This window comes from Pempheris klunzingeri, chromosome 21 (assembly GCF_042242105.1).
Source record: "Pempheris klunzingeri isolate RE-2024b chromosome 21, fPemKlu1.hap1, whole genome shotgun sequence".
NCBI classification, from domain to species: Eukaryota; Metazoa; Chordata; class Actinopteri; order Acropomatiformes; family Pempheridae; genus Pempheris; species Pempheris klunzingeri.
In genome coordinates, this window is record NC_092032.1 from 19,701,266 (window position 1) to 19,713,050 (window position 11,785).

At 40.9% G+C, this 11,785-nt stretch overlaps 2 protein-coding genes across 3 annotated transcripts; one reads left to right on the forward strand and one right to left on the reverse strand.

Annotated features, from left to right (window-relative positions):
- Nucleotides 1-218: 218 nt before the first annotated feature.
- On the reverse strand, nt 219-6,177 carry LOC139221386 (SH2 domain-containing protein 1B). Its single transcript, XM_070853323.1, has 4 exons — nt 5,914-6,177; nt 4,302-4,365; nt 1,924-2,128; nt 219-886 (listed from the first exon to the last, which is right to left on the reverse strand). The coding sequence occupies exons 1-4, from the start codon at nt 6,084-6,086 to the stop codon at nt 843-845; spliced, it is 486 nt and encodes a 161-aa protein (XP_070709424.1). The 5' UTR covers nt 6,087-6,177; the 3' UTR covers nt 219-842.
- A 991-nt stretch (nt 6,178-7,168) lies between these two features.
- On the forward strand, nt 7,169-11,517 carry LOC139221159 (stomatin). 2 transcript variants are annotated; one of them, XM_070853072.1, is made up of 7 exons: nt 7,169-7,276; nt 7,410-7,534; nt 8,668-8,740; nt 9,384-9,466; nt 9,569-9,772; nt 10,383-10,517; nt 11,245-11,517. In XM_070853072.1, exons 1-7 carry the CDS (start codon nt 7,219-7,221, stop codon nt 11,428-11,430), a joined length of 864 nt encoding a protein of 287 aa, XP_070709173.1. In that variant the 5' UTR covers nt 7,169-7,218; the 3' UTR covers nt 11,431-11,517. The 2 variants fall into 2 exon arrangements, with proteins under 2 accessions (XP_070709173.1, XP_070709174.1); XM_070853073.1 differs by having other exon boundaries at nt 7,175-7,280.
- The last annotated feature ends 268 nt before the right edge of the window (nt 11,518-11,785 follow it).

Here is an 11,785-nt window from a genome sequence, read left to right on the forward strand (position 1 = left end):
AAATACTCACTAGAGCACCAAATGTGGATTAACAGTCCTCTTCAAGTGCACTATTTCCTCCTGTTTTCTTTTTAGAAATTAAACAGTGTACTGAACCAATGGGGACCAATAGCGAGGTGAAAAGATAACAGGAAATGAACAAAGAACTTATGCTTCCATTTTTTTGCCACTTCCTGGTTCTGGTGCAGCCACAGATAAATAAATACTGCAGTTAAAAGTAAAGTTTGAGAGGTTTTAATAGTTAAAACATATGAAAAGAAACATCCTGCTGTTCTGTGGGGTTTTATATTTACACATTAACCTTGAGTTTGAAGAAATAACCTTATGCACTGGGTTCAAGTGGTTAAAGTGGTTGGTTTCTCCGTTCCGGCTTTACGAGACGGTTAATAATGATGAACAACATGTCACTGAGGTCAGGGCTGAGAAATACTGAAACTGTAATACTGACTGTACGGCAGACCTGCTGTTAAACGAGCAGATTAGGACTTTCCACATGCAAATAATCAGAGGAGTCAATAACTGAGTCGGTGTCTTTAGAAATAGCCCTTAATCCACAAAATGGCTTCAAGTCATCCTCAGGGGACCACAAATATCAGCTCTTGTGATATTTCAGTCTGGACCACAGTGGTGGACTGACTGATGCTGTTAATAGCCACAAAGCTAAAAACAGGAATAAAAAAAACATAACATAAAACATAATTACAGGAGTAGAAGCAGAGGAAGAAGCAAATGTCCATTTGTCCAAGTTTGTTATTCGATCCAGTCTGGGAACCTTTTTCAGGGGCTCATAGTTCAGACTTGTTCCCCCAAAAAAGTCTTTGACGCTCAAAAGTCAGAGTTGTTCAGGTAGGCAACACCTCCACGTAGTCAGATCTGTCAGGAGCATCTAGACAGAAAATCAAGAAAAAGGTCACATATATTTACTGGAGACAAATTTACATTTTAGAAAACATTTTTACTAATCAGAAAACAAAATTACATTGCCATAACACATTTACAAGTCCTGAGACAAATTTACATTTGAGAAAACAAATTTACAAGACGTGAAACACTTTTACAAGTAACTTTTTCAACCGGAAAGGGAATGTACCGACTGTCGAGTAGAACCGGAAGTGATAAGGAGTTCATGGCGACCCACGATGGACGGCAGTCAAGAGGTCTTTTGCCCGTTTTGTGGCGAACATATGAGCTGATTAACGCGGTACATTCCCTTTCTGGTTGAAAAAGTTACTTGTAAATTTGTCTCTGCGTTTGTAAAAGTGTTTCACGTCTTGTAAATTTGTTTTCTCAAATGTGAATTTGTCTCAGGACTTGTAAATGTGTTATGGCAATGTCATTTTGTTTTCTGATTTGTAAAAATGTTTTCTAAAATGTGAATTTGTTTCCAGCTTTGTAAAAGTGTTTCTCGTATTGTAAAATTGTTTTGCACCTCCCGGCCACCGTACCTCCCCATCTCCCCCTGCCAGCGATCATCACAATAGGTTAAACACTACGGAGGCCCTTAAGGGACAAGTGGGAGAAAAAAGACACGGAGGAGGAAAAAATAGATGAATACTTTTACGTTGTTTCCGAGAAACTTCTGCTTTTGTGTTCTCTTAAGAAATGTCTATGCTGTTTTTTTTCTGTTTTACTGAGAGACTTTTGCCTTCTCTCAAAAAACTTTTGAGTTTTCCCCCAAACACTTTTGTGTTCTCTCGAGAAGCTGTCCAGAAAACATTCTCCCAAGACACTTTTGCATAAACTTGAGGAACTTTTCATTCAAGTATTGAACTCGCTCTGTATTTTCATGCACACGGCTAAAGTTTCAACGTGGAGGTGCATTAAACTGACTGAAAGGTTTTCCTCTCTCATCACTCTCCTCCCCGTAGAGACTCTGTAAAACACAAACCAAAGACAAAGAGGTGGAATATATATGTGACGTACTCTCATAGTCGTGTTCTTCTTCAGGTAAAGGCGCCCGCTTCCTCCCCGACTCCTGCTCAGGGAGTCTGAGGGGCCGGAGCAAGATGGCCGTCTTCCTCTTGACAGAGTGGCGCAGGTGGATGGCCAGGCCCTGATTCCTCCGTTTGAAGTGAAGGATGAGATCGGCCAAAGTCTTAAAACACGGCTCCTCCAAACCTCCTACAGTCTGAAGGGAAACACAACAGCATGCAGTGAATAAGAAGGGAGGAAGAAAGTCTCACAGAACAGTAAAAAAAGGGAAACAATGAACTTTGTCGCACTGCAAAAACATGTTTGTAATATTTGTAATATTGTTTTGTTTCCCTGAGACGACTTGTTCAAATGTCTTGTTTAGTCCAAAACCTGAAAGATCTTTAGTCTGAAATTATAGTTATTAAATATTATGAATTACATTATATATAAAATAAACTGGGGCCCCATTCTTTCCATACTTTGGGTTTGAAATGACTGGTAAGAACAAAAAGATTTGGCAGACATGAGTGGGCTGTAATGGTGATGATGTAATCCTTTGGGGCAACTGCACCTCATCAAAACACAGCTGTCTCAATCAGAGGTTAGTTTATTTGTTTTATTGGGTGACTTTGGTGTTTTAAAAGGTTATTTTGGATCCAACACAGTAGTTGTGTAAAACACAATAACACAAACAAACAAACAACCAGACAACATTAACAAAAACATCATTTTTACCTCTCAGAGCACCAAAGTTGCAAGTCTTAATGCTACAATTTGGGGGTGTTAACACATTATTTTTGATCTGTTAAAACACACAATAACAAAAACAAATTAACCATAAAAGGGGTAAAATTCACTACCAATCAAAGATGATGCTGTGAGAAGACAACCAACAGCCCCTGTGTCTTGCAAGCTAAAATTAGTGTTTTTCTGAATGTAGTCTGGTGTGTGTGCTGTTTGTGGTTAAACCAAAAGGATCTTCCAGGTCTCTCTCTGTAGGGATCCTTTCCATGATGCTGTCTACTGGACCAGTTTCCAAAACATGTTCTAACTGCTGCTTATATAAACACCAAAATATGAAAAACAGAGCTCAGGTTTTCAAAATAACAGAATTCTTGATTAACTTTCTTCCATTTCAGCTCCAAATCTACCAACAAAATGCAAGAACAAAGTGGAAAAAGTGGAAAACAACAACCACAACAATATTATCATTGTTGTGAGTGGAAAACAAAGCATGCTGGAGTAGAAAAAGCAGTGACATTGAGGAAAACAAAGCAAAAAAACACACGTGGGCCGACACCATCACGTCATAGTCCCCTGACAATCAGTTTAGATTGACATTTGGTCTGGAGCTTTGAGAATGTGGGCAGAGATTTAGAGATGTGGAGGCTAAAACTCTTTTTTCTCTCAGCGTTTGTGCAGATTTGATAAACACTTCACACTTAGAGTGGAAAAAAAAAAAAAAAGAAAGTCACCAAAATAGCCGTCAGTGATGTAGAAGGTTGAGTGGAGCGTTTGTGTCTGAACCAACGTCAGGAGTTTCCTGTGACGTGGGGCTGAGGCTGATAACTTTCCATTTTTGGGGCTGATATGTTCCTTTAAAGAGTTGTCTGATCTGCGGTGTCTGTTTAATAGCTGGAGGAAGAGTGTTTTCCTCCTTCTGGGTGACTATCACTGCTGCCTTAATGTGCATGTGACAGTTTACTGCTGCAGATCTGTCTACAAGCTGTGGGGGTTCAAAAAAAAAAAAAAGCCCAGTAAAAAAGATTCAGATTCAGATTCAGCAGCAGACCGGAGCGGCTGTCACACCGAGTTTGGTTTAGTTTGTGGTGTTTCTATATGCAGAGCCATTAAGGCCACTTCCTCAGTTTCATGTTGCAGCCTTTAAACTGATCGTACAGGCTGATTATTCTCTTTTATACCAACAACATACAAATAATAATAAAGGGCCTGATTACCGATATTTTACCACATAACACAACGGTCTTACCATCAGTATCAAGGTTTACTTTGACTGATGAGTTTGGTTTTATCTTACTAGACGGCGCCGGCGCCACACCGACACGCTTGACATGCAGATATGCAGAAAGCTAAAATGAGAACGTAAAGCTGTCACTTCCTCTTGTAAGATTTGTAAATATTATTGTTGTATAATGACAATTACAGACAATAACACTAATTGGTTTAAGTTCTATTGCGGTTTTTAATTCTTCAAATGAACACACGGATGAAATGAGAGGGCAGAAACAGCAAAGCAACAGCAAACTGAATAAAACAACTAAATAATAACAAATTAAATTAAGAAATAAAAGCAAATAATATTGTTTGGGCTGCAGGAGGAGTTTCAGCATGTGTGTGTGTGTGTGTGTGTGTGTGTGTGTGTTTACCATGAGAGTATAATGTCCGGTGTGTGTCTGCAGCAGCCTGTAGGTGTACACCACCTTCTGTTTACTGCAAAGATGAACAAGATACGTGAATTTTAAAAACGACGTTTGCAGAACTTCACCCTGAAAAAGGACGTAAATGAAGAAGTACAGCAATAACTTTAGTCGTGGGAGACATGCAGACGTGATGTGGTCACATGACCCAGCGGAATACGGTTTTAATCCTCCGTCCAGTGTCACAATAACAGCGTTCACCTGCGTACTTAAACTCTCCTGTCATTTCAGAACGTGTCACATGACCTGCTCACCTGTTCCCACTGCAGAGAACGCAGACTAAAGGTGACAAACTAAAGCAAAAAGCAGCGTAAAAGTGTCCTTAATGTTGATTCTACAAGTCTGTGAGCTTCCAAAAGATGGTTTTAGGGATTTACAGGTGTGTGTGTGTGTGTGTGTTCAGCTGGGTTTAGACTCTGGTGCTGATAATAAGGGACGCTAGAGTGATGCAAGAAGGGTTTGACGTGACATGTTTGGGGTTTCTACGTGTGGCAGCTTCTTTACATCCATCATGTGGTCCTCAGCTGAAGAATAAACTGAAGCTCAGCCCTTTGGGTCTCGTCCCGGCCCTGAAAACTCCCTCCCGCCAGGACGGAGATGCTTCACCACATGATAAAAGTGATCACTCAGAACAACTCTGTACTGACGTGCAGTGACCCTTCGCTCTAACTGTGTGTTTATTTGCATTAATCGCACAAGTGAACACGCGTTAACTTGAAAAAGGACGTTGGGGGCGCTGACCGGGGCTTTCTGGTGCCGACACGGTTCACAGCTTCTTTAAGCCCTAATAATGGAGAGCAGTGGCAGACTGGCAGTCAAATAATGAGTGCACACCTCTTCCTTAGAGGCACAAATGCTTGTATGTGGTCTTATAATTCTATGTAAATATTAATTTTTCAGTCTTTATATTCTATTTTTATGTTATATTATGTAAATGTGGCATCTGGTTGTAGTCCCACCTGCAGCCAGGAGTGAACACAAGGCAGCAAGATGCTTTTAGCTGGTTGTTGGTTGGTGTGTCTGGATGGAAAACAATAAAAGGCCACGTTGTATTTCACCTCTGTCTCGCTCCTCTCTGAGTGGAATTTAAAGCTGCTATGGTGTTATAGAGCTCTGGGTGCCCACAGACGCCGACGAGTGCATCCTCAATGTTCTGCACAACATCAGGAAGCCGTCTGTTGGCGCCTGGAGCTCAACGCAACATGGATTGTTTTTGCACAACTGTCAATAAGCAACTGACGCCTCATTCGCCTGGTCCAACGTGAAGCGGCGTCTGATTGTCTTTGCATTATGTTGCTTCGGAGCAACATTTCCAAAAGTATGTTTAAAGTTTCTTCTCAGATTAAAATGAAGAATGAACAGAAGAGAGTCGTGGAGTATGTAACACCAACTCTAATATTCATACTTATTGTTATAAAATGGACTTCTTCTATGAACGGTATGATATTAGGAGCATTATTAGCTGTGGTTTCTGCTTTAAAACATCAAAAATGCTTAGACAAATGAATGAAACAAACAGTTTAGATGGTAAACTGTGTGTATAGATGTGCAGATTACTCACTAAACACACAGACACAAGGCTCCCTGGATGGTCTCGCTGTCTCGGATCAGGTAGGCTCCGTCCTTGTTCTTCTTTCCCAGCAGATCCTCGCACTCCTTCTTGGTGATGGCGCCGTGGTAGCACAGCGGCAGAGCTGCTGCCATGGCGAGGAGAGACAGCAGCGGACAAGGCATCCACCCACCACGCTTCTGCTTTCTCAGAGCATCTCTAAGAACTGCAGCTCTGCTTCACTGCTAACTTTTAATTCACAGATGGGTGACTTTAACTCCCTGAGGTCTAGCAGGTCTGCAGCACAGAGGGGAAGTCAGACCTTAGCACGGAGAGGTGTTCAGCAGAGTGAGAGAGCAGAAAGACTGAAGAAAACCGCTGAGTGTCACAGGAAATGAGACGCAGAGAGAGAAAAAAGATACAAAAAGACTGTATTGGTCCCCAGAGTAGGAAATTCACATGTCACAGCAGCACCATCTCTTAAAGACACGACCCAAGGTGCTCCACAGGGTGATTAGATAGGAGAGAATAGGATATAACATAAACACCCACCTCGAAAAACAAACTATTAAAAGTTAAACTGCACAAAAAGGTTTATTCCAAAAAGAAAACAACACATTTAGCAGCAGTGGAAGAAGTATTCAGAACTTTTACTGAAGTAAAAGTAGAAAAAGTATTAGCAGCAAAATGTACCAAAATAAAAATGGTCATTACTTACTCATTTTGGTGCATCACTTCAGTGCTGCAGCTGGTAAACATGTTAATTACCTCAGTAAAGCCTTATCATTAAATATATGTATATATTAGTTAATTGTAGTGAATTAATGGGCTAAATCTCCAAAGTAGGGGTTAGCTAAAGTCGTCAAATAAGTGTAGTGGAGTAAAAAGTCCAATATTTCCCTCTGGATTGTTGTGTGGAAGAAGTATAAAGAGGGGAATACAATACTGCAGTCAAGTACAAATACTCCAAATTAGTGTAAATGTACACATTAACTTAAACTACATATAAACTACATGTAAAATAATACTACTAATAGTTAAACAAAAGTTATTTGTTGTCAACCTACCACTAACACAATACTTATAAATGTTTGTTGTTGTTAATTTGTGCTTTTTTTTAAATTTTTTTATTTTTTTAGTGGCGTGGTCATGTTGCTAGGCAACGTGACGCGGAAGCTACGGGACCACCAAACACAGCCAACAGCTAACAGCTAACAGCTAATCCTGGTCGCGTCTAATGGCTTTAAAATAACAAAAAAAACACAAGTATATCTTATATGAATGAATTGATAGTTAATATAGCTGTGTGGGAGCGTAATGCCCGGCGCTAACAGAGTTGGAGTTGTCTGTGAGGATGAAAACACCAAAGGAGAAGGTCTGTAAGTTAAGCTAGGCTAGGTGTGCTGTTCTAGCTAACAGTGTGTAGCTTCGCCCGCAGCTTCACTTCCTTACTTCCTAACTTATTTTGCGGTTTCATCTTCCATCCTTGTTGCCCCTGCTGCGGGTAGATGGAGGAGGGAGGAGGAGGAGGAGCAGCCGCGGTGTGTCGGAGGTCCTCGGGGCGGCGCTGATCCTGCTGTCCGCGGTCTTCATCCTCCTCACCTTCCCCCTCACGGGCTGGATGTGTGCACAGGTGAGCTCACATTTACCTGCAGCCTGAAAACACACTAAAACAGACTAGTCAACTGTTTCTGCAGGTAACATATGATGTTTTCCAACAAGTACATGCACTCCAATTACAATAGTTAAGTACAAATGTGACACAAAATCAGATTTATTAATTTGGTTTTAAGTGCATTAAGATAAGATTAACCTTTATTCGTCCCACATTGGGGGAAATTTGCATATTTGCAGCAGCAAAGAGTGCAAAGATAAGTATCTAAGTTAAAGGTCTGAATACTTCCTCCTCTACTGACATTTTCTGATAAACATTTCTGAAAAATATGATAATAAGATTTCCAATAGTTGTAGTTTTCCAAAGTACAGCTTAAATGATGAGTCTGTTAAGAAATGGCCGAATGATTTATAAGATTAGATAAAATATTCCTTTATTAGGGGAAATTTACGTCACAGCAGACAGGAGGTATAAATATAAATATATAAATATATATATGTACAGTTCAGACAGAGGAAGTGTGAAAATAGAAAGTACATACGTAGGAGGAATATAAAAAAAGAAGGAGATATTAAAAAGTATCGCACATTGTGAAGTGACATCATTTTTATTTATTTTTTTTACTGCTTTTGGATATTTCATAGGTTAAATACTTTTATTTTTTACTTAATCTTTGTTTAATCAGTCTCATTGAGATTAAGATGTCTTTTACAAGAGAGACCTGAGAACAAGCAACATTCACAAAAACACACAGAACAAGAAGTTCACACAGACACACCATGACAAGACAAAGAGGAAGTTACATGAAACATTCACAAGAAGCAACAAAGAGGGTTTTAAACTACCTGAAACCAGTTCTGCTTCTTAATAAGTTAACTGAGAAAATGACTGATGAATCAAGAATGATAATAATTGTTAGTTGCAGCTCAGCTCCAAAGAGGGTTTGTGATTTGAGGGTCTGTGTTTGTGTTATATTGTGTTTTTTTAAAAGCTAAAATTAGACACAATAGAACTAGAGCAGAAGAAATGCTGATGCTCTGTTCACACACAAATAAAATAGATAATAATAATAAAAAATAAACAGAGAAAAGCATCAAAGTGGAGGAGCAGAGCCGTGTGTGACAACATGTGTGGTGGTTTCTGTGCCGCAGGTCGTCCACGAGCACGAGAGGGCCGTTATCTTCAGACTGGGCCGTGCTGTTAAAGGAGGAGCCAAAGGACCTGGTAACTATACTTTCTTTATATCTTTCAACAACAGCAGCACTGTGACTGTAAGTTATGTCACTGGGATGTACCAGGGCACATCATAAATGTATAGTAATGATCGTAGTGAGACTTGACTGTCTGTGCCGCTTGCTAAAATTCAAGATTCAAGATGTTTATTTGTCATGTGCACAGTAAGAACACGGTGGTGACACTGAGAAACAGCTGATAATACAGAGGGAAATAAATGAAGTAAAAGCAATACAGCAGTTGGCAGATGTTGGATATCAGTGCTGCAGTTTATAGTCCTGTTACATGAGTACAAACTCCAACAAAGCAAAGAAAAAACAGTAAGTTTAAAAGTAAGGAAACAGCCACAGACGTTACTGTACATTCATGTATGAGCCACATTTTACTAGAAAGTCTTGAGATGGTTTTATAGTTTGAAGTCAAATGTCTATGAAGAAGAAAATCATCTAAATACGTGAATAAAAACATTTCAGCTTAACAATTAGTCCAAAGGCGAACTGAGGAATAATTTAAATGTTCTCTACTTTGTGAACGACTCTGTTTTTATATTTTTAAGGGTGAAAATGTTTCAGTGTGTTGTAAAAAACGAGCCGTTCTCCAGCTGGGGTCTCCTCACCTTGCTGTATCTGTGCAGGCCTGTTCTGGTTCATCCCCTGGCTGGACGTCATCCAGAAAGTCGACCTGCGGACCGTCTCCTTCAGCATCCAGCCACAAGAGGTCAGCAGCAGCTCAGTCGTGGGGAAGTGGGACCTGCACAGTGAGCTGCAGCTCTTATTCTTCATCACCAGCGGATGTTATCTTTTCTCTCACCCCGCTCAGGTCCTGACTGCAGACGGGGTGCCGCTAAAGGTGGACGCTGTCGTGTTTTACCGGGTGGTGGACCCCTCCCTCTGGGTGACACGTGTCAAAAATGGCTACCAGGCCACACGCTCACTGGCCCAGACGACCCTGAGGGCCACGCTGGGCGCTCACACTCTGACAGACGTCCTGACACGGAGCACGTTCATCACCAAGAGGGTGGAGGTATGTTTTCAAGTGAGGTTCTATGAGATACTCATCCATAGACGGGGCTGCTTTAGTCACCTAAAAAAATAATGGTCAGTTTACGCTATATTTAGAATATTTTCACCCCTTTCTGACGGCGGACTGAAGCTGTTCTCTTTTTCTCTTTGCTCTCTTCAAAGCCACCAGACTCCATTGACAGAAACAGTCATTTTACCTCACTGGACACACAGTTTGCTGTGCTACCGCTGCCTCAATCTATGAACTAACACCTTAGTTTAGATCCAAACCATCCATTTAAAAAATACTGAAATCCCACAATAACACAAACAAACAAACTGATCGAGGAAACGGTAGACCAGCAACTCCTGCGTTCTGTGTGGAAAAATTACTGTTTTTGTCAATGAAGTCTGGTGGCTTTGAAGAGAGCAAAGAGAAAAAGAGATCAGCTCCAGTTCCCCATCTGAAAGGGCTGTCTGACGCCAAAATAAAAGCTTTTTGAAGATTTTAAAACATTATAAACCAAAAAAACAAACCAAAAAACAGAAAAGACTGAGAAACTCCCCAAATTGGACACTGCAGTGAGGGGCAGTAGAGTGCCCTTGGTGTTCTCACCTGTTCTGTCCTGCAGGAGGCGCTGTACACTGCATCCAGGCTGTGGGGTGTTCAGGTGGAGCGGGTGGAGCTAAAAGATCTGACCCTCCCTGTCAATCTGAAGCGCTGCATGGCCTCAGAGGCTGAGGCTGCCAGGAGAGCCAGGGCCAAGGTACCTACACACACACACACACACACACACAATCTGTGCGTCAGGTGATCCCTGTCAGCTTCAGTTCTTTCAGATGTGAGTTTTATCTGCGTGGAGAACAGGTAGCGAACACACCAGAGTGTCTGAGCTCCTGCCATCTGTTTCATTTAATCCTGCTGACATTAAACTCAGGTTACCTGACATCAACCAGCAGGTTTAAAACACGAGCAGAGTAGCTGAAAAATAACAGACATCCAGGTTTTCATCCTCTGAGGTGTGTTTATACCGTCCATAGACACTCCATTCAAAAAAACAGTAATTTTACGTCACAGAACAGGAGAAGTTTCTACTTTACTGCTGCCTTGATCAGTTAGTTTGCTTGTTTTATTGTGTGACTTCTGTGTTTTTAAATGATTAGTTTGGATCTATCTCACATGTTAGTTCATTGATCGAGGCACAGGTAGCGCAGCAAACTCCCGTGTTCTGTGGGCTAAAATACCTGTTTTTTTCAATGGAGTCTGGTGGTTTTAAATGAGAGTGTGGCTTCAGTTCTCAGACAAAAAGGGTTGTCTGACGTCGATGCACAGCAGTGAAAATAGTCTAAATATAGGGTGTCTCATACAACCCCTCTTAAAAACTCCAAACTGTCCCTTTAATGAGAATTTAAATGTAAAAATGGAGAAATCAAAGAGTGAAATTGATGCAAAATAGATGCAGCAGAGCTTTTTTCCTGCTCTCATCTCATCAGATGATTGAGGCCGAAGGCGAGGTGAAGGCGTCCGGCGTTCTGAAGGAGGCGGCATCAGGACTTTCCCCCGTGGCGTTCCACCTCAGGTACCTGCAGTCGCTGTCCTCCGTCCAGAGCGGCGCCTCCATCGTGGTCGTCTCCCTCCCCACAGAGCTCCTCGACGGGTTCGTCTCCCATCAGCCTTAGTTACAAGACCTGGGTGCCTCTAAAAAAGGTAGACTGAGCCGTTTTATGCATCAAACCTATGAAAACAGCGTCTCACAAGCTTGTTAAATGTGCCTGTAGCTGTTAAATTTATTGTAAATTTGTGATTATTTGTATATATATATATACTTGCTGTTATCAAATATCAGTTACTCTATTAATAAAAGTGATTTTTATATTTACATTCTCTGTTTCGTTTTTTGACTTTTTTACTGTTTTTATTGCTCACAGCTTGTTTTTGTAGTGTTTCTGGACTCCATTTCCCAGAAATCCCCTGCCATTCAAACAGTATAGAGATTATAGAAAATTATATGCATGGTTGAGACAAATAACTTTT

Excerpts from the sequence above, each read along its gene's own strand:
- LOC139221386 (XM_070853323.1), bottom strand. The coding sequence starts at position 6,086 with ATGCCTTGTCCGCTGCTGTCTCTCCTCGCCATGGCAGCAGCTCTGCCG. Across the intron at positions 4,366-5,913 it reads GCCTTGTGTCTGTGTGTTTA|TAAACAGAAGGTGGTGTACA; the intron begins GTGAGTAATCTG and ends TCATCTTTGCAG. Across the intron at positions 887-1,923 it reads AGAAGAACACGACTATGAGA|ATGCTCCTGACAGATCTGAC; the intron begins GTACGTCACATA and ends TTTTCTGTCTAG.
- LOC139221159 (XM_070853072.1), top strand. The coding sequence starts at position 7,219 with ATGCCCGGCGCTAACAGAGTTGGAGTTGTCTGTGAGGATGAAAACACC. Across the intron at positions 8,741-9,383 it reads AGGAGGAGCCAAAGGACCTG|GCCTGTTCTGGTTCATCCCC; the intron begins GTAACTATACTT and ends GTATCTGTGCAG. Across the intron at positions 10,518-11,244 it reads CCAGGAGAGCCAGGGCCAAG|ATGATTGAGGCCGAAGGCGA; the intron begins GTACCTACACAC and ends TCATCTCATCAG.